This window comes from Sciurus vulgaris (assembly GCF_902686455.1).
Source record: "Sciurus vulgaris genome assembly, chromosome: X".
Classification (NCBI taxonomy): domain Eukaryota; kingdom Metazoa; phylum Chordata; class Mammalia; order Rodentia; family Sciuridae; genus Sciurus; species Sciurus vulgaris.
Genome location: NC_136471.1, coordinates 53,053,238 through 53,076,860, shown reverse-complemented (window position 1 = coordinate 53,076,860; position 23,623 = coordinate 53,053,238). Strand labels below are relative to the sequence as shown.

The following is a 23,623-nucleotide window of genomic DNA, read 5'->3' as shown; positions in this document are numbered from 1 at the left end:
ATGTGAATAGTTTTTTGAACAGATGAACACTGAATTGGGCTTTGTGCCAAAGATTTATGTTTTGATGAAGTTTTTCCAACAGTATAGGAAATGTTAATTACATTTCTGTAACAAACCTCATTGTGTTACACTGAAGTAAATATCATATTTGAAAAGCATCTCATCTACATCCAGGCTGTTCCTTCATTTTGTTATCTATGTTGATATTTAAAGAATAAAAAGAATAACTAGATTATCAAACAGGAAAGCAAGTGCTCCTGAATGACAATGTTTCTGACTAAAGTAGATTAACCCATATGTAGATAAATTATTGATTTTTAAAGGCAAGAATGCATAAATATGAATTGTCTCTGGGATTTCTCCTAAATTCACTTCAACGAATGTGATAATGTAGTGTAATTTGTTTAAAGGAAGGTCAGAAAGTCATATAATCAGTCTTCATTCATTCGCATGCTTATACTAAAGCACAGTGCTATTATATTGTGACCTCTAAATTGTGAGACCATAATCTGGAGATTACAGTTGTTTTGTGGTTTGTTACTGCTTTGTCTTATGGTGCAGTGGATCTTAGTTTTCTTCTTTTCCTTATGATTTGCTTAATTCTGAGTCCTAAGTGCATTTTTTAAGTGTTTAATATTTTACATTAACAACTTTTACATACGGTTCAAATATGCACTCAGATTTCTAGATAGTTTATCTAAGTGTCTTCTTGCTAGTTGTAGATTCACTTCCAACTCTGCCTCCCTAAATTTCAACCCACTAATAGTGTTGTTCTTATTTTCTCAAATATAGTGACTCAAATTGATTTATATCAACAATTTTTTTTTAATATTTTAGTCTCCACCGTCTTCTTGGACAGAAAAAGACAGCTTACTCTATACCATTGTTCGATTACTTTAAAGTCATATTTTGTCAATTTGTCATCTATTTTGATATGTTTAATTTGATTATACATTTCTCCAAGTGCAATTGAATTTTGGTCAAGTTAGAAATATTCTTGACAACTTTCATAGTGCCTTTCTCCATTTTTTTATCCTTATTTTTACCTATTTCTAAAACATGTAGGTTAAATGATCTTTAATAAACATTCTCTTTGATGGAGTATAAACCCCATATTTCTACTGAATTAAGTCAGTAGTGTCCTAGTACTTTTGATCCATAACTTTAAGCAAGCTTTCAACTGTTTTAAGTTTACTTGTTTCATCTATAAGTTCAAATACATGTCAAAGGAAGAATTTCAGAAATAACAAAGAGGCAACAGTCACATTTTTTTTGTTGTTTTGGTTGAAAAAACAGATGATGAAATAGCACAAAGTAGAGGAAATTATTAGTAATTGTCTCCTTTTTTATTGTAAAATTAAATGAAAACCACAAGGTAGATATGTCTTAACTAACACATAGAGTAGAATGTACTCTTGAAAATCAACCATTTCTTGATGAAAATTAGACCCTTACTAACTGTAAAACATGGGGTTATTTCATTTGTTTGGGGTATGCTATATCCTGATTACTAGTTGTTGATTTTTGGTTTTTGAAAATACCAGTTTTCAACATTTACAAGTTTTCATTTATACTAAGGTGACTAATGTCATTGTTGCTAATTACTACAGATTTACTCAGTAAAATTATGATATGGTCTTTCTTTAGCTATTGTCAAGTCACTTAGTATCTGCTTAATCTTTTTACACTTTAATAAACTAAGGGAAAGATTGAGATCATTAGAAATCCAACTGTAATTTAGCACTGTCGAGATTAAGGACGGGATTATGGTCATTAGGAACAAAATGGTTTCATTTATGGACTGAGAACAATGAGGGCCATCAATAAACCACTTTCTGCCTCTAATGATCCTCCTTCTCTCTAATTGTGTTCAAATCTAACAACAAACTCATTTTCTTCTTTCATTCTGGAGAGGAAGATCGTTAAAAACAATACTGTGGTTTGTGTTCCTTTTGCTTCCCTGTATTTTGGTATGGATTCATGAATGCTGTAAATTAACTGTTATGTGTTTTAAGGTAAATATACTGTGGGCTGTGGTCCCTCCTGATTTATCAGCATATTTTTGGCAGAATAGATTTTCAAAGATTAGATGAGCACCAATGTTAGTGGCATCTTAATCCTTATACAAGTCATTCATTTTTGAGAAATATACATCTTATAAAATCCCCAACTTCACATATCTGAATGTGCTGATAATTGAAATTTATATCTCTTGTTGGGTGTTCTTCCATTCTTTTGCCTTTGTTGTAGGAAATAGCCCACCTCCCTATAACCAAGTTCCTTCAAGAAACTAATTATACTTCACTGAATATAAGCTGTTGACTAAGGACTAGGGTATTCTAAGTGCCTGCAGGGCATATACCCTGGCACTTCTGCTCTGACATTTGAGATCTTGGTTACCGTGAAACAACTGGGCTTGTCCTCCAACCTTTTCATATGAGGCAGTTGTACTTGTTAGTACTGTTATTTACTTCAGTTAAATATTGTGGGAACCAGGGAATCATGTTAGAAAAAGAAAGATGGATCGTTATTACAAAAGCGATGTTAACTGCTTTTGAAAAATCTATCAAGTCATTTTAAATTTGCTCTCTCATCAGGTATGGGTAAGCAAACTTAAAAGATATGTACCAATTACAAAAGCTTTCTGTTATCAGATTCCTTTATAAAGATTTTAAGTTTTAGGAACTTAAATGAATCTAGAAACCCGTGCATTTTGTATGTGTGTTATATGCCAACAAGGCCCTGCTGGGAGCCAATCAGAGGATCCTAACACACGTAGGAAACCTTAGCTCTATATCAAAACGATGAGTATTATAAGTTTTCTGTTAAAACACTTAATATGTATATCATATTTTTACGAACATCTACTTTAACTGACCTGGTTGATTATTCCACCTCACCTGATTTTCTAATTATCTCTCCTACTCATTTCTAGTATATTAAAAGCTTTATTGCTGTGTCATCATATTCAATAAAAATGTTAACTTAATAGTCTAAGTTCTATCATTTTTCTCTCCTCTTTACTGTATAAAAATGGACCTTTGCATGTTTTTATTTATTTGTTTTTGTGTGTGTGTGGTACTGGAGATCCAACCCAGGACCTCATGCATGCTAGTCAAGCACTGTACACCTGAGCTATACTCTCAACCAAGATGTTTATATTTCAAAGATTTATTCTACCACCCCCACAAGATAAACTCCCATAAGCTATTGTCATTTCAGGCAGTTAATAAATGGGTGTATATGTATATATATATAAATAAATATGTATATATATTTATGTATTTTTTAATTATGATGAGGAGAACTTCCATGTATAGTATGTCCTTGAGGAAAATGTAGCTTTTCTAGAAGAACTTGCATTTTTATTAAAGGGAGAGAATTTAGACTTAGGAAACATGTGGAGAGCAACAGAAGAGACTCTAATTTTTATAGGGCAGGGAAGGTTATACATTTTCTAGGACCTAAGAGAAAGAAGAGCTAAAATGTATCATTATAGTCCCAATCTTCAAATATTTACTCATATCTGAGTAAATGGAAGAATGACCTGGGAAGACTTGTGAGTTGGTATATGTTTTTAGTGGAAAATCCTTTCCACTGTAAATTGGAAAATAGCTGATAAAATGTAAGACTGAAAATAAGTACTGTATTAAGAATTACATAATATAATTAAAAACATGCCAGGACTAGTTTCTGCAGGATGAGTAATAAATATATATTTGAAAGCATATAATGTAAATACTGAGTCAAGGAAGTCAAAAGATTTCTGCTTAGTGGGCTGATATTGGAACATGTTCCATCATTGGTACCTTGACATGGATCTACTGACCTATAAAAATGGCCTTTTCATGTTCAACCAATACTATTATATTCAAAATTTCTTAAAGAACGTTAATCAGGAGAAGTATGTGCGTGTGTGTGTTGTGTTTCCAGTAGTCACATTTAATGGGTATAAATATGTTATAATATAGAAAATAGGTTAATGTTAAAATATACATTACATTTATTTAATCACCTAATATAATGAGCATTGACAGAATACCTTATCAATCTGTTCATGGCTCTGAAGTGTTCTGAGCACAATGCAAGATTTACAAAATCATTAAAGCAGGGCTAGGACGATAGCTTAGTGATAGAGCACTTAGGTAGCATGCATAAGGCCCTGGGATAAATCCCCAGCACCACAAAATATAAAATATAATAAAAAATTGAAGCTATGGGGGTCAACACAGTACATGAATATCATTAAGGATATTTCCCCATTCTGTTTATTATTTAGGACTTCATATAGTTTATTCTTAGCTGATTAACAATTAGACCATAGGATAGCAAGGTGTTTATTCATTTAACATAATAGTTACAAAGTCTACTATGTGTAAAACCCTGATATAGGCCCAATGACAAGCACAAAAAGTAACTCTTACCATCAAACAAGTAACAGAAAAAATTTTTCTTGAAAAAATCATTGCAAAATATTTCATCAGATTGAATCTGAATATTTTTAAAGAATTATCTTAAAAAGTTTTCTTTTTTCCATGTCTTGAAAAATCAAAGTTACATCTGATAGTAAATACTGAAGCAAAACATGATTATTCCTTTGGTTATATAAGAAAAGGCAATAATCAGAGTCAAACCCAGTTATTACATTTAGGTCACTTAATGTAGTACACTACTATGTAAAACTATAAAATTGACACCCAGCTTTTAAAACTGCAAGTTATTCTTAAGCAAATGTTTAGATACTTAAACTATATGTATTATTAAATCCTGCCCCCAAATTTATGTTAGGAAATTCAGCATGCAGCAGATCTTAGGACAAAATGGTAGATTTCCTGCCTAATACTTAAATTTTAACTGAAATAATGTGAGACTATGGGTCTCAACATGATTGGGGTCATAGGCTGGATTCTGTGAGTATGATAGAAAATTTGAAAATACTATTTTTGTGAGGAGAGAATTCATGTAGAAAATGAAGTTTGTTGACGTATGGTAAGTAAGACAAGTGAAAAAAATATTTTCCAACGTTGCTTGTTTCTCTGGTACTACTCATTAGTGTAGGCTCACTTTTTTCTTCCTAAGATCATACCCTTTATTAGGCAGCAATATCTTGCTAATGGAGAAAAGAAAATGAGCAGTTTACAATTATGTAAATAAGACGTAGTTTTTCTATTTCTGAAAAGTAATAGAGAGAACTTTTTCCCCCTAAATGAATAAAATCTCAAATGAAATTAGAATCCCTGCACCTCTCTTCTCATTAAAGGGTGACACTAGTAACAATTTGCAAAGAGGAAACTGTAGAAATGCAATAAAACAAGATTATCTTGGCAAAATTGAGATTTCTCTCTGTATGTCATGCTAAAAATGTAGCTGAGAGCTGGTCTTTGCAAGATCAATGAGGGATGTATGCATGAAATGTGATTTGCATATTTAAAGAATTGATTTAAATTGTGGCTTATAACCCACACCACAGAGAGAAAGAATAATGTAATACTGATGTACCCCTGTCCATTTATGTGTTAAAAGGGCACAGGTGCACTTTTAATTCCCTAGAGATGGTAAGGCTGCTATATGGGCTTTGTCAAAGCTATTTCATTTTATGTTCACCATGGAGATTACAAGTATTTTTTTTTTTAATTTGGGATGGCACTTCAGTTTCCCACTAATTTGTATTACTTTAATGCATTCTATCCTAAAAACCTCTTCATTTGTGTTCAGGATATTAGTCATATTCATTAGTTTCTAATTGCATTTTGTAACCTATGGTAGCTTTTGGGACTTCGAATGTAATTGAAGGTTTTAATTTTAACTCATCAAATCAAAGAGTGATATGGTGACATCAGTGTTCTAAGAATTATTTTCCTCCCCCGAGGTATTATGTGAGATATATTGAAAGCATGGAAACCAGTTGCAGTTGTCAAACCTTTAGGTGATGTGAGCTTTGGAAAAGTGGCAGTTGCAATGGAAAGGCAAAGATGAATGCCAAAAGGTATTTTGAAAAATAGCGATAGATGATACTTGGTAACCTGCTGGATATAATTCACACACACACACACACACAACAAAAAAATGAACAGGAGAAGCTAACTGTGTTTTGAGCAATGACAGTTGGAGAATGGTGGGACTACCAGGAGAAAAAAAGGTTAATCAGAAATTTCAGATTGTGGGTGAAGTGATCTGTTCGTGTTTGGATATAATGTCTATGAAGACATGGGACACCAAGTTGGACGTATTTTGCAGTATGTAAGAATAGATGACTATTGCTCAAATAAGAAGTTGGTGCTTGGATATATATTTGGAGACCCTCAGCTTATATAAAATAACAAAGCCTTTAAGAGCAGTGCATTAATATGAAGAGTTTACAGAGAAAAGAGCAGAGAGAAGGTCTTGGGGATTGTTTCCATCTAAAGAGTGGGAAGATACAGGACAACAAATGAAACAGAACGGTCATATATGTGTCTGTATGTGTGTGTGTATATACACACACATACACATGTATACATATACATGTATATACACATATAAATTATGTATATTATATATATATAATGTGAATGAAAGATTTGCATTTGGAGTTGAAGTCACATTATAGTATAGAACTCAAATAATATTTCTATGTGTCAGGTAGTTCAGAAATCTTCACAGAAACCTTAATTAAGGTCCCTGGAACTCCTCATTTTATATACTATGGGACTAAAATCAACCATAATTTTTTTGAGTTGATACAGTTCTTCAAAGTGCAGAAATTCCTTTCTGTAGAATAGAGACGTTTCTGAAAAGTTTCCTATGAAAATTCTATTCCGTGCACTGTGACTTCTTTCTAAATATTACCTTTATAGAGAGACTTATGTGAAGGAGCCAGGGAGCAAGCTCCATCCTTATACCAAACACAATGTCCTTATGGTAACATTTATAATATCATCAACTGAAGATTCTTATAGCGCAAACACAATTTACAAAGAGGCATAACTCATATGTGTCTTTATAGCCGCCCTACAGTGTCATCAAGGCAAATGGTGTTATTCTTGTTTCCCAAGTGAGAAAAATGAGGCTCAAAGATGTGTAGGCCTCTTGCCCAAGATCATATGGAAAGCAAGTGGGTCCAACGTCTTCTGAATCCAAGACTAGCTTTCTTTTTGCTGTTAATGTGTTGTCTCATATTTGTTATATATTTCCTAAAAACTGTTGTGAGAGAAACTTTAGAATTTCATCAAAGCAAATCCTAAAGGTATATGATAAATTTGTTCTCTGCTTTACAGAGTAAAAATCTGATTAGGAAATATTTGATATGGTAGGTCATAAGTCTAAAGTATTTGATAACTAGGCTCTTTTGGACACATTTTGAGGCATATTAGTTCTTTCAGGCTTGGGGGGGGGGTGTAAATTACTCTTGAAAGGGTTCTTACTGGTACCCTTGTGAGACCTAGAAGAGTTAATTGGCTTACAAAACATATGTGGGTTGCACTCTGGGAATAGTTCACTCATCTCTTAACATCTGGATATACTGTTTTATTTTTTTACCATTATGCATTCATATCTGAAAACTGTGGCCATTTAAAAAAATAAATATGTTAAGTCAACAGTATGTATGTAATTAAGAATAATTCACTGTAACTGTGACACTTTATAAAAATGTTTTTGAAAAAGAAAGAAAAAAGCTTTCAAGTTTATAATGCCATGTTAAAAATATCCTGGTGTATCTATGTAACTTATGAATTCAATGTAATTTAAATAACTAAAAAACAGTTTTTACAGTAGCATGCCATTCACATTTTGAAAGTATTGCCAATTATTTTTATATTATCTACTTTGAAAATATGAGAAACCAAATTATTCAAGAAGTTTTTGTGCATGTCATTCTGAGAACCAAAACACAATTTTTGTCAATCTGCATTCCCCCAGAGAGATAATAAAATATTGCTCTGCTAAAATCTGATTTTCACCTTATGCTAATCATACCCTCTTCCACAGACTTCTCCTGCTTCCTTCTAAACATAACTCTCCATCAAAACAAAAAAACAACACAAAAAAAATCCTCCAAGGAAAAACATTACAAAAACACAAAAGTAATAAAAAAAATTACAGAAATAAATGTTTATTTAGTGGATAACAGGAGATGAATGTTGATGCCTCTCCATTGAAAATGATGTCCACTCCCACATGTTGGCCTCAGAGTTCCTTGGCCTTGATTCCAACAGCATACATTTTTCTTTGTGTTCTCAACTTCCCCATAGCATGTAAGCATTAGTCTTTGTCATGTCATAGACTATGGTTACCACCAAAAACCTGGGTTTGTGCCTTTCTATCCACAGCCTTCCTTGTACAGTTGTTGGCTTTCAATCTGTTTGTTACTCTCATTTTGTCTTGACATGTACTGTACATTATACCCTCCCTTTTCTCCCAACCTCGGTTCTCTCCTCCAACTGTATTTGCCACACACCCTGCTATTCCTTTTGCTATGTTCCAATTCCAGCTTCTGCATAGGTGAAAAAAGTCACACTGTCCTCCTATTGAGATCCATCATTCCAGGATTTCTAACCTTAGGCTCCTATGGAGACAGAGTAGCTTTCCATTTAACTCTAATTATTTTTCCCCCAACAGCAACTCCATACCAGGCCTATTCTCCTCAAACAATGAAGTGCATCCTCCGTTCCCCCAGATAATCATCTTTTCTCATTCTTGACTGCAAATATGAAGAAAATATCCCTTTCTTTTACTATCATATATCTCAAAGGATGCACTTCTTCCCCTCCCTTTTACAAATTATTGTTTCATTGTTGTCATTCCTACTCACTATTGAGCATATTGATGTGACTGATATTCCCATGAGTGCAGAGACTGGTTTGCTCTCCTCTCACTTCCTTACACTTTACTGTTGCAAACTTATAGTGTTACATCATTAGCAGATACAAAATATAACTACATGTTAAATTCCAGGCATAAAAGAACTATCTTTAGGTACAGGTTCAGCTTGTACTTCCCATACTTAGAAACGCTGCTTACTTAAAACTTCTCTTTTAAAAAAAATAGTTATAAATAGACACAATACCTTTATTTTTTTATTTATGTGGTGCTAAGGATTGAACCCAGTGCTCCACGCAGGAGAGGCAAGCACTCTACCACTAAGCAACAACCCCAGCCCAAAACTTCTCTTACTACTAAAAGGCAGTAGAGCACATTGGTTAAGAACAAAGACTACATAACTTCAAATATGAGCTCCACCACTTACTATTATGTGATCTTGAGGAAATTATTGAATGACTCTTTGTCTAGGTTATGTAAAATTGAGATAATAACAAGATATATCCTATACAGCTGTTGTAGGGATGAAGTGTATGTGTGTATGTGAGTTCGTGTGTACACATGCACAGGCACACACACACATGGGTATAACACTGAAATCTGTAATCTGGTATCTTCCTCAGATGTATTAAATAATCATTTTAAAGCCTGTGGTTACTATAAAGAAATCAGTACTACAGGATATGTTTTGGTCAATTGTTAGATCTTTAGAAATGTCCAAAAGTAAGATATAAGATAGGATTGTAGAGAATTTGATTTGGATGGAGAATTGGATTTAGATTCTTCTGTGTTATTCCTAGAAGTGATATTTGGCCATTGAGATTGAGTTTCATGTTGTTTTTTTAGTAACTGATTTTTGTGCTTCTACTGACTGGTATATAAGACTTGCATTTGTGTGTTGCTTTTATATTTTATTAACTTAATTTAAGGATACTTAATTTAAACTTTCTCAGGAGTGCCTTGATCCTGTCTGAGATATATGTGCTAATTGTATTAAAAATTATTTTTATGGGGTGGAGGGGACTTGTTAAATTATTATCATGTTAATACATTTAGCAGAAAATACTTACATGATCTACTCCACGTTATGGAATTCACAATATACATTTGACCACCCAGAAGGATGGAAATCATCTATGCAAAAAAAATGCAATTGTGTTGTATTTATAGAAGAACCAGAAATCCAGAAACCTGGCTCTATATTCCTGAGCAGGTTTCTCTCTGTTTTCATATCCTCATGAGAATCCTGGACTAGGAAATTGCAGATGTCCCTCCCAAGATTGCATTTTTATGAATCTAGAACATGGGTCAGCAAACTTCTTCTGCAGAGCACCAGATATTAAATATTTTAGGCCTTGAGGATCATACAAGGTCCCCATCACAAGGCCTCCAGCTGCCTTTGTAGTTCAAAAGCAGACAGAGGCCTTACATAAATGAAGGGACCTGGCTATATTCCAATAAAACTTTATTTATGGACATGGAAATTTGAATTTCATACAATTTTCATGTGTCACAAAAATATCATTCTTTTTTCAACTATTTAAAAGTGTAAAAAGCATTCTTAACTCAGACCATACAAAAACAGGCAACAAGACAGATTTTCCTGTGGGCAATAGTTTGTCAACCCCTGATGTGGAATAAAATAATTTATACGTAGTTCTATTTGAGGACCTTCTCTATGCAAGGCACTATATCATAGTGCTTGTATTAGTGACCAGTATCACTTTCCTTTCCCTTGTTTCATAAGTGATTACTTCAAAGACTGGATGATAAGTATATTTGTGCTTGTATATATTTTGGCCAGACCCTTTGAAAGTCTGTGGGCTTTTATTTCATCTTCACATTTCCTAGTATTTTCCCACTTAGTTAGATGAATGGAACATTTCAATAGTGTTTCTTTGCATCACTTTTGAGACTAGGTTTTATTTAAATTACACACAAGTATCTATAGCCCTTTGCATTTTATTCCTTGTTTGTTGTGGTAAAAGAATTTTTCAGCAACATTATGTGAATAGGTTGAGAATTCTGAAAATCATAGTGTATATGTTTATTTGTGTCTTACAGAAAACCAATTAGGAAGTTCATGTATTAGAATATAATAAATGTATAATGATTTTTTGATGGATATAACATCAGAGAATCTCCCTATACATTTAAAGACAGGTTCATTCCCTTCTTTATGTGCTATCAGCTCACCCTAACTTTGAACATTCTACCCCTGTAGCATGTAGCATGAGCATATGAGTGAATGATATGTGGTTACCATTCAAATTTTAAGGAATTATTAAAAACAAAATGCATTCACAGTTAAAATCATACTATGTATATATTCTCTTATGATGATTTTTGTCTTGACATTAAATCATAAATATTATTGGCTATTAAAAATTTTCATAAATCCCATGTTAAAATCTATAGAATTATCATTCATGTCATTGTACTGAATAAAAGTCTTTATTCAGTCATTTCCTTCTTGCTGGTCATTGAGTTCATGTCTTTTTTTTTTTTTTTTTTTTTCTTTTTTCTTTTTTGCTACTGTAAATAAGAACATTTGAATTTCTTTAATGAAAATGCCTGGTTTCTCTTTCAGAAAACCTTTTCTTAAAGAGAGTTTACAATCTGTAGTAGTATATAAATGTTTGTAAGTTTTGAAAATCTATTAAGTAGTTAATTCTTTTCTAGAAAAGAATTTCTTGTTTTCCTGTCAGAATCATAGGAGTTTTTATCTGTACCTTCAGAACTACAAAGTACTCTACACCTTTTTAAAACCACATTTGCTTTTTGGATAAATAAGAGAAATTGTCTTGGTTCTAACAAATTTATTAAGCATTTACTACAGGGCAAGTATATTGTTAGAGGCCGAGAAAAGAAATATTTATTTATTTTTATTTTTATTGCAGTGCTGGGGATTAAACTCCTATATGCTAGGCAAGAACTCTACCACTAACCTACAACCCCAACCCCTAGATTTTTTTTCCAGTGTCTGGTTTCAAAGAACTAAATTTCTTATGGGAGAATAAGTCATGAACCATTAGAAAGCAAAAGAAAAAATCCTATGAGAATCAAAATACTATGGGAACATTGTGAATGGAGTTAATACATCTAAAAGTTCATGAAAAACTTAGAGTTGAATTTAAGAAGAATGGGAATTCAAAGGGCAGAAGTAGGAGAAAGATATTTCAGGCAGAACAAATGTGAACAAAGTGAGGGAGACAGGAAAGCATATAATAGTTCAGTGTTGGCAATTGAGTAAATGTGGCAGAATAGCTTTAAAAGAGAATCCAAGATGGAAAAACAGAAGTCATATGTTGAAGGGCCTTTATATATTGAATGTGTAGATAACAGGAGTGCATCCACAAAGAATTAACATTATGTACCGAGTTTTTTATAATATACTGATTTGTATAAAAGTTATATGTACATTATTTCATTTAATCACCTTAACCTTAGGAGGTTTGGATTGTATTCACCATTTCATAGATCAGAAAACTAAAGTTCACAAAGGTTAAGTAATTTGCACAAAATCGCACACAAAGTAGTAAAGAATTAAAAATAGGTATATATGACTACAAAGGCCATGCTTTTTCTATTATAACATAGCAAACTACAGGATTACTAAAAAGATTTTAACCTTATAAAGGCAAAATCAGATTTGAGTTTTTAATATATAAGTAACACAATGAGCAACCAGATATTATAATGCCATTATTGATTAACATAGGAGGACTATTTTTAGGACACATTGTTCATTTGGAATCCAATTTAGGTTCCAATGATATTTAGTCACATCTTCTGTGTGTTAAGCACTTTGCTAGACATGTTTCATGGCATTATCTGGTCTAAATAATTTTGTTTGAATACAATATTTTTTTAATTTCAAAACCTGTTTCATATTGGCCAACGAGTTTCAGCTACTAGAAAAAAATGTTTTGGAAGAAACTGATGTCCAGTGCTATATCTATTTTGTCAGTAAGTAATATCAGCATGACATCTGGTTGTATCAATGTGGAGAATTTTCTGTAGTCATATCCATTAAAATGTTATTCTGCAACTTTAAAACAGTCAACCATATTTGACACAGAAAAACTCAGCACTTTCAAATTTGGTGGGAGATTGATAAATCTACACAATTAATGTTATGTTCTGGTTGTCCAAGGTTAAAAGTAATTATCATTTGGTTGATTTTGGGGTGTTTTTTTTTTTTGTTTTTTGTTTTCTTTTTTTTTTTTGGTTTTTTTGTTTTTTTTTTTTTTTTTTTTTTTTTTTCTTTTTCATCCATTACTAGCCCCTGGGAAGATACCAAAATATTAACAAAATCATTTGAGAAAAATGACCCATAACTGTTTTACCTTTATTTTAGAATACTAAAGGCCAGATGTTACAGTGGCAAATGTAGCTTAATTATGATAGTTTTCCAAGTTCTAATCAGTATGGTGTTGATGAATCTTTTGAAGCTAATAGAAAGCTAGATTCTTAAACAAACCAGGAGAGCTTCTTGAAAGACTGTATTACATCCAGGGAAGCAACAGAATCATCAATTTGTGAACAAAAGCAGATGTGTGAAGCATCCCCATGCACTCAGAACATTCAATAGTGGTAACTGTATTGTTCCAGTTGTACTAAAATATAGGTAAGCATTGCTCTTTGTCTTAACAGTTCACCAGTAAGGAACTCAGCATTTGATTGCAAGGACTGTTCAAAGAAAATCAGTGTTGAGCCGGACTGATGGCACATGCCTGTAATTCCAGCAACTCAGGAGGCTGAGGCAAGATGACCACAAGTTCAAGTCTAGCCCAGGCAATTTAGTGAGACTTTGTCTCAAACTTTTGAAAAATTGAAAAAGGAAAAAAGACAGGGGATGTAGTTCAGTGGTAGAATCCCCTTGGTTTCAATCCCCAGCACACGTGCGCGCGCGCGCACACACACACACACAGGAAACAAAACAAAACAAAAAAAAAAGAAGAGAGAGAGAACCTACATTGAAAGTGAGAAATGTGTATGTCCTCAAAGAAGATTGTAGAGCTACAGCAAGGAAGAAAATATGCCTTTGAATATCTCAAGAAGGCCAGTAGGACACAGGAAGGGATGGAAGAATGAAAGAATGATGAAACACGCACTGACATTTATTGGCTAAACCACCCTTAACCTCTCACCTTTGTACCATTGTTAATGTGCCAAATATGTGCCTTATGAATGAAAAAAAATCGAGTCTTTCAGGTTTCTCCTCCTACTGGCTAAAATCCTGGCAGTTATTTTCATAGTTTATAGGGCTGGCAGTTTTTTGTTTGTTTGTTCGTTTGTTTGTTTTTTAATTTAAAGAACTCCCTTTACCTCCAAATGTAATTAGTTTCTTGGTTCTTATTAGCAACGTTTGTTTCAAGAGAAGTGTAACAAGAGTTTTGAGGGAAGAAACAGTCTTAATAAAAATAACTGTGGTACTTGTGCAAGTTTAGAATAAGTCAAGGAAAGACAGAGTAGAGGAAATGTAGGAATAAGTTACAAGCATAGCCCAGAGGAAAATGACCCTAACCAGCATCGAGAAATGTTTGTACTTGAAGTGGGTCTGGGATGCAGGAATTATTTTCTGGATTTATACAGCCAGAAAACTTAACTGTAGACTAAATTATATAATAGCAATGTAATGAAACAACATAACTGTTCTGAAGTGAGATCTATATGCAAATGCCTTCCTATTTCCTGTGTCCAGCTCAGACCTCTCTTCTCTGCTCAGTCTTTAGCTGCCTATTTTAAATCTCAAAACAGATGGCTTCGACATTTGAAACTTATTAGACCTAAAATTGAACCCTTGGTCTTTTTGCACAGATCTTCCCTACAAACTTCCCTGTTTCTGGCCTTGGTGCCACAAATCAGAACTTGTTCCTATTAGCTCTTTCTTCCTTTCCTTTAAAATTTCATCTGCTTCAAATCCAACCAGCTCTATCTCTAAAATAAATACCATAAGTCATCTTCAGTCATCCTAATCCAAGCCACCATCATTTGTTGTCTAGGCTACAACAGTTGTTTCCTATTTTCATTTCAACCCCTCCCTTTATCTTTTACAGTAGATGCGAGTTGGGAATGTGTGTGTGTGTGTGTGTGTGTGTGTGTGTGTGTGTGTGTGTGTGTGTGTGTGTGTCTTTAAATGGTACTGGCGATTGAACCCAGGGCTCAGAGCAAGCATTCTACTACTGAGCTACACCCCCAGGAGCCCTTTATATTTATTTATTTAATGAGATAGGTGTCTCACTAAGCTGCTCAGGCTCCTGGAACTTACCATTTTTTTGCCTCAACCTCCCAAGTAACTGGGACTGCAGGCCTATGCCATGGTACCCTGCCAGTTATCGTTTTTAATCAACTAATTTAATCAACTAATTCTGCTTAAAGCCCTTCATTTCTTTCCCACTACATTTAAGGTGACACCTAAACTCCTTATGGTGGCCTAGAAGGTCCTGCCTACCTCTCAAACCTCATCTCTTTTTAATCATTCTTTGGTTACTAGGCAAGATTCTTAAAATATAGAAGATTCATGAGATGATAATACTCAGATAAGTAATCAACCCTTGCTTTATTTAGGGAATGATTTCAGTGGTGAAAAACTTGAAAAACTATCACAATAATATTCCTTTAATTGCTTTATTTTGCAAAGCCAGCCTCTTATTCTGGGCATTTAGTAATTCTCTTAGTATCCACAGGCGGTAAGTGGATAAGGAAAATGCTACCATGGGGTTAATATACCCTTTCAAGCATCTTCTGTCTGACCTGTAACACCAGAGGAATAATTGCTATTCCAAGCAGCACTAATGTGGAATTGACTCTAATAGCTGCAACATTATGACCTCAGCATAAGGTCATTGATGTCGTGACAACCTGCATTCAGTTTGGATGAAAATTGATGGCTTTGTTTTTGTACAAACCTGTGGACTTCATACATTAAACTTGTTCCAGAAAATCTCTGTCAAGTACAAGAATAGCTATGTCAAATCATATAATCCTATTAATTTCCCTGATGTGTTCTGGGATACAGTTCATGGAAAATTTTGCCATGTACACAAAAATTATATCTAAGAAGGCTAACATTCTGGGGCTGGGGCTGTAGAGTATAGTGGTACAGCACTTGCCTCGCATGTGGAAGGCACTGAGTTTGATCCTCAGCACCACATAAAAATAAATAAAGATGTTGTGTCCACCTACAACTAAAAAATATTTTAAAAAAGGAAGATTAACATTCTTTTAATATAGCATTATAGCTTTATGATGAAGATATATGTAGTTAATTCCTGCCAAAAAGCATATAAAAGAAAATATTCAAATGGTTATCAGTCCATGTGGACATAAACATATACTCAGAATTCAGACTTGTCGTTTCAGATTTCTTAAAGTACAATTTTCATTCCTTCTAGTCTTAGTCAACAAGTCTACATTTTTCATAGATTTTATTTTTCTATAATTTTGCTAATTAATTCTTAAGCTCTTTTATTGTCATATTAAATATCTTCCTTTAACAAAGTTCACTTTTGCCATTAGCTTTACGTTCTTCTTTTAGATGAATGAAGAATGTGTTACATAAAACATTAGTGTAGGATTTCATGAAGGATTTATCAGCATTTGGAGGGTCACAGGAACTTGCTCATTGAGAAGAACACCATTTCAAACATTTTAATCAACTCTCTTGGGGGAGAAAATTCAGGATAGTCTAGTCCCCATTCAATAAATACTTGACCGATTAAAATTTGAGGTATGGATGAATCAAGATTCTTTTATTACAAAAAAAAATGAGCTTTAAGAAAGATACTCTAGCTGATGAGAACAAATTATTCCAAGGAGACTAACTATATTCAGCATTGCTTTATAAAAGCTCCAACTTGCATATGTACTTCCCAATCCTGGCCTTGAGCTAAGGCTGTCAACAAGGGTAGGAGATTTCAGTTTGCTTTTTAGGCTTTGATTTTAAAATTCACACATAGTATTTGCTTCAGGCAGAATAACAGTTGCAGAAGAGACAGCAGGTGATAGGAGTGTGATTCTTCACCGGCAGCTGTCCACTGCTGTTGGTTCAATGGTCAGACTACAGAATTGTTTTTTATTGCAAATCATTATTTTCAGGGTTTCAAACTGTCTTCTACCTCCTCCCCTACCCCAGCTATCCTTTATATGTTCCAGTAGTTATTAGTAAGATTCTTTCCCTTTTCTCTTTGTTAGAGGCCTCATTTTTTTTATTAAACAACAAAGACGCATTCAGACAGAGGTTTTTAAATAGTATGAGAACTTCTAAAAATATATGAACCCAGATGTTGAAATGTACTTGGTGAGTTTTTAGAGTTAGACCATATAGTGCAGTTTCCATGTTTTCTTATTGAAGTTCCTCTGCTCTTAGCATCAGTTCAGGCCATACTATAAATCCAATTTAGAAAACCTACACCTTATCCTCAAGGGCACATGTTAGAAGAGTAGATGGTGGTACTTTTGAGTACCTATTAGGGATGCATATTTTGATTGATTAATTAATTAATTAGTTTAATTATTTTTGTAGTGCTGGGGACCAAACCTAAAATCGAGCATGTGGTAGGCAAATGTTCTGCCACTGAGCTACATCCCCAGTCCAACATGCGTACTTCAAAATGGCATTTAGTAAGAATGCTGGTTACATTGCATGTTCTGTGTTTTACTTTCTTTTTTCTTTTTAATTTTTTTTATTAGAGCTTTATAGTTATACATAGTAGCTGGGTTCATCCTCACAAATTCATACATGTATGGAATTTGATTTCAGTTCATGATCCCCCTTTTCCCTCCCATCCTCCCTCCCCTCTCCCATTCTTCATCTACTCTACTAGACTTCCTTTCACTCATCTATTTATTTATATTTGATTGGTTCTTTTTACTTTATACATAAAGATGAAATTATGTGTGGTATATTTACATATGCACATTAAATGATTTTTTAAGTATCACTCTGCACTGCTTCCCCTTACCCATCCCTCTACTCTGCCTCTCAATCTTATTCCTCTGTATTACTGTTGTACAAGTTAACTTTCTTACCAAGATTTTTTTCTCCTAAGAATGAGTCATTTTCTTCTTTTTTTTTAACATGGCCAGATGTTGCACAATATTTATAATTTTTTAAAAAATTTTACAGACTGCCTTTTGATTCATTGTACACAAATGGGGTACAACTTTTCATTTCTATGGTTGTGCACGATGTAGATTCACACCATTCGTGTAATCATACATATACATAGGGTAATGATGTGCATCTCAGCCCATTGTCTTTCCTTCTCACACACCGCCCCCCTCATTTCCCAATTTTTAATTTTTTTAATTAAAATTTTAAATTATTTTTTAATTCAAAACCTCATGGCCCACCTGTCAGATACTCAATTAACCCTTTAGAATGAATCATTTTCTAACACAATTTTTTTATTATAGGGATTTATTTGGGTGCCATTTACCATTTATTTTCTTTAAAGTCCAAAGAACCCACAATGATGATGTTTTGTTATTGTGTTTATATAAACATACTTGCTTCATTTCCATGTATAACATTTCTACAAAATGAAACTATTAACTTATAAATGCACTTGAAAAAGAATAAAACAACGCCTATTGTTTGTTGTACTTGCAATATTCCTTTTCTTTTTTATGTGTGCTTTCTGGATGAGTTGCTTTAATGGCATGGTGCCCAGCTGATAGTAATTCTTCAACTAAAAATATTCAGTTAAGGAAAATTACAGAGTCCTTATAATCATGTTTGGATCTGCTCATATTTAGACTTTCTAGAGTAGATTTTTATGTGGCTTTCTTAGAGCAAAGATGTAAGAACTGCTCTGTTACTTTGTCAGTAGTTAAAATTAATAGAAAAAATTAATTCAGAGAAAAAATCCACAAGATAATTGAAAAGCTTTTATGTTTACATAAAATTACACATTTTGAATATAGTGTAGAGAATGTCAGCAGAGAACTATGATTTTTTTTCTTAAATTCATATTAGTTTTCTTACATACTATGTAATGTAGAGTGTTTTCTTTCAAAGTCACACTTAAACTATTTGTCCTTTACTTTTCCTTTCTTAAAATCATGAATTAGCCAAAGTCTATCACTTAAAATGTTTTGAGTGAAAATCAGGCCACTATCATATATTTGCTCAAAGTCAGGAAAAAGTATATGTATATTTTTCAGCTGAAACAACTAGATAAATAAGATTTGTGGGGAAGTTTCTTCTACGTATAACTCAAGAGAGTATACTAAGCTTAAAAGATTATTTATGGAGTACACGAAAGAAAGTAATAATAAAAAAACCCAATAACTATAATTTAGTTTTTAGTGTTGTAATTCAGATTCAGCAATTCAATAGCAGATGTAAAAAAAAAATGAAATGAGAGAAAAAAAAAAAAAGTGCCACCAGCCTGACTAATCAGTCATTGAAAATGTCTGTAGTGGGAATTTACTCAGATAAAAAAATGTTTGCACTGTCATTAAAGACTCCCTAATTTATATTAGTGAACTAATATAATGACAGGCACAAAAATATACCTCAAAGCTGCAGCTATGCAGAAGACAAGCATTCCAAACTCACTCTGGTACTTAAATATTCCTGTAGCTCCAGGTACCTTCATCTCCCTGCCACCTTCAGTAAAAATATTTCCATCTTGATATCTCTCTTTCTCTGTCATATACACATACAGACACACCCTGCTAATAACTATGAAAAGTTAAATGGGTTAATTAAAGAGTTAATCATAACATTATTTGACTCCCTTTTAAGATTGAGACAAATGTATCTAAGGCAAGTCATCAGGCAGGTAAACACATGTTAATTCTTTTCTGACTCTTTTTAAGTTTTTTGTCTATTATCCTTTAGACAAGTCCAGAAAGCCAAAATAACTAACTTATAAATGTCTCCAGGGAAATATAGACTATTGTACAGGATTTTGTTTCCAAGAATAATCTTTCAATTTGAAATTTGCTACTATTTCAGATTGGCTCTTTGTTAGTATAATTGTCACTGGTTCCCAGACCAAAAATTCCACATACCTTGTAAAACATACAAACAGAAAACACAATCTAAGTTTCATTCTCTTGATTAGAAATAAGATCAATATTAAATAAAATCAGACCATAGTGGGGTTAGCAATACAGAAGTCTGGTTTTATTTTATTTTGTTTTTCCCTTGTCCTTTTATTTCTATTTGCTCATTTCTTTTTGGTCTCTCTTCCTCTTCTCTTCTTCCTCTTCCTTCTCTTTCTCCTTCTCCTTGTTTTCCTCCTCCTCCTTTTCTGCTTTATTGCATCTAAATTGCATAATTCTTGATGGCACATATACAGAATTTGTATGTTGGAAGGGAGGATAGATGAGAAGGTAATGAAATATGAAAGGAATATTTATGGATGACCTGTTATGCATCATGTATAATGATAGATACTTTACATTTATTAAATCATTTCACTTGAATGAGAACATTTAAGGAGAACATTATTATCTTAATTTTGCAAATCAGAAAATGAAGGCCCAGAGGAACTAATCCATAGACTCAGTATAACTTAAATAATAATTGGTATGGCTGAGATTTAGAATGTAGGACTTTCTGATTACTAAGACTATTCTCCGCACCCAGATCTCCACAGCTATGTGTATAAGTAACATGGCCTTGTGCCATAAGTGATAAACAACACAGATTTTATTTTAAGATGCTGGTCTTCCAGGTTCTAGAGACTCTGCTTTACAATTACAGTCTCCTGAGATGACATCGCTTTGCTCATATCATGCCCTTGTTTCAAAGTACTGTGTGCCTCATGGAATTTTATGAAGCTTAGGTGAGCGAATACATAAAACTACTTAGACTAATGGCTAGTACATAATTAGCACTCAGTAAATGTTAGTTATTGCTTAAACATTTAAGTAATGAACTTCATACCGTAGGAAGACTAGTTGAAGTAACTAGTTTTACCTGAGTAGATTAAGAAGATGCATCTGATTACTTCTGTAAAATAGAGTAGACTCGATCAGTGCTGGTATAAGGCAAAATTAGGGTTAATGGGTATGAGTTCAAGTAGGCTGGTTTTGAGTCTAATTAAATAAAAAAATTCTAATATTGTTAACTGTCAAAAATAGAATAAGCCACTTAGGATATAAGGAATACTCTGTTCTAGATTTAGGGTTTGCATCATCTTAGATTTACTGTGCGCTGCTTCTTTGCCATGACCCACCACCAAGTCCAGGCCATTTGCTCCCCAGCCAGAGCAGGAAGTTAACACCCCTTGAAACAAAATTATAGCCATGAAGGAACTGATGTGAAGGAGCCAGCAGGTGAATGAACTGCTCACTCCCTCTATCCAACTCTTTGTTACGTGTGCTTTATCTGGAGGTTTGATGAATATTGATTCCAGGAAAAACATGATAGGAGAAGAAAACATAGAAGCTAATTGTAATGACAGGGAACTTTTGAACAAGGCCTGGTTGTTCAGATTTTTCTGTCTCATATTCAGAGATTAGAAGATTCCTTTTCTCTGGGCTTAAGAAGGGCACTTCTCACATGAGCATCTTAAGACCTGTTTCAGGGAACAACATAAAATGTCTCTCCTATACATGCCATTTCTCAAATTCCTTTAGCTTAAAATACTCAATATGGCAAGGTGCAATATTCTGGGGTAGCGTGCCTTGAACCCCTTCACATCAGTGTAACCTGTATGACACAAGTGACTGTTCAATTTCATACCTTCAGTTCAAGTAAGTGGGGAAGGAGAATTTGAACTACAGAATAATGAAGAATATACCAGAAAAACCTAGGGTGAAAAAAAATTCCACACTTTTAAAGTTAGGGAGAATGGTTTCCTTCCCGGCAAACTCATCCTTTAAATAAAGCGAGCAGTGATTGCTGAACCATTAGCAAATTTTTGGCAAGACAAAACTCTCTTAGATTCTCCAATAAAGAATAATTTCCAAGCTTTCAGATCTAAACAAATGGAACTAAATTGGACAGAGCTATTTAAGATGACAGATGAATAGAAAAAAAATAGTCTCTAGTATTGGTATTTGATTTTCAGTCTCTTGAACCTTCATGTGTATCTAAGGTGATTTCTCCTTGTTGAGTTATGAAGGTGTGCATGTCTGTGTGATGAATTCCTATCAGAATAGTCTGGCTGAAATTTGCCAGGGGGTTGATTTTATCAGTCTCTTAAATTTTTCATTGTAATGCTGTTATGTCTCTGAATGAGACAAATTTTACTTTAAAAATAATTATAATATTTATCTATTTCTGTTGCACAGTATTTAATAAAAATAATGAAATTCAGCAGCCTGGACTTAAAATTCAGTGTCACAGACTGCCTACCTGTGGAGTTGTAACGCTTACCATGTCTCTTCAACTAGAATGTTGTATCCTGCTGGTGATATTGATACAGATGTCTTTGTACATAATTGGCAGTCATGCTGTATCTATAAAACAGTTAAAAGCTTTTTATTTTTTAAGTGTCTCTGTGAAAAGAAGGCATCATGAGAGATCTGAAAAGTGTGCAGTTTAAACACAATACTTAAAATTATTAGTTGTCAATAAGAGAAAAAGAGAAGTACAGAGAATGTTAGGGGTAATTAAAGTAACTAATGATAGTGTTTGAGGCATGCTGAAGCTTTGTGGGTGTGTATGTGCATATGTGTTCACTGGGGTTTGCTCTAAATTTTCTTTCTGTATCAACAGTTATTTTTTTGACTCTATGTTAAATATGAGAATGCCTGAAGATGGGACCTTTTATTACAGGTGTTAGTTTATAAAAATCAGGGATATTTCAACCAAAGAAAAATATTTTATCCTTTTATATAATTTCACCTTAAATCATTTATAGCGCCAAGAACATGCATTAAAAAGATAGGTCTTTTTGAACCTTAGTTTCTCTTTAATCTTCAAATTTGATTTTAAAGAATGAAATATTAGAAATTTCATCAATAAATTTAAATGGAAATGGATTCACTGAACTAATGGCTGAGTAAAATGGTGCCATTCTCATATTAAATATGATGTTTTTATATTATATTACACATTTTCATTTATTTCATGGAGAGTAGAAATTTTATGAGCAGTAATTTGGAAAAATGTGAATTGACTTTATGGAACTGTTCTTCATGTTAAAACAATACTTTAAAACAGTACTTTAACTCATATTGTTTTTAGTTCTTTTGTGGAACGCCTGGTAAAATATTCTAAGCACTTTGCACATTGTTCTTTAGTTTCAGCTCAAAATCTTAAGAGCAACCTTGCAGCAATGGAGCAACAAATTGTTCATCTGGAACGTGACATCAAGAAATTCCCCCAAGCAGAAAATCAACATGATAAGTTTGTGGAAAAGATGACGATATCCTTTATTTATTTAAGTCTTTTGTTTATTTGTTAGTCTGTGTCTGTCTGTCTACCTGTTTACCACGTGGTTAATTCTAGACTTTCTGGTCTTTAACACTATCTGGATGAATTGGTGTATATGCGGTTTTTATATTAGCTGCATAAATTTTGTTTCATGTTGCTTGAAAACAGAGTATAAGCAAGGGAACAATTAGATCAGAAAAATTGCCATTTCTCAAAGAAGAATTTCATTTGAAAGCCCACAAGATATGCAAGGTAAGTCTTATGAGGCTTGATTAGACCTAAAACAAAACAAAACAAAGAATCTTCTTATGTAACCAAGTGTATAAACGAGATGATCAACATTAGATTGTTTTTTTTTTTTTTTTTTTTTGGTCTGAGATTTTCATTTTCTTTTTGCGTTTGTGTATTCATTTTTTGAGGACATGCGTGTATTTTTTGAAGGTACATGTGTGTTTTGAAGGACAATTGGAAGATGAC

The 23,623-nt window shown here is 33.3% G+C and overlaps 1 protein-coding gene across 1 annotated transcript in view; it reads left to right on the top strand.

Annotated features, from left to right (window-relative positions):
• Positions 1-23,623, top strand: part of DIAPH2 (diaphanous related formin 2) — a 796,567-nt gene that overhangs the window by 475,453 nt on the left and 297,491 nt on the right. The window contains exon 24 of the mRNA XM_079124055.1: positions 23,014-23,139. Coding sequence (XP_078980181.1) covers positions 23,014-23,139 — 126 coding nt within the window. The remainder of the gene's footprint in view (positions 1-23,013; positions 23,140-23,623) is intronic.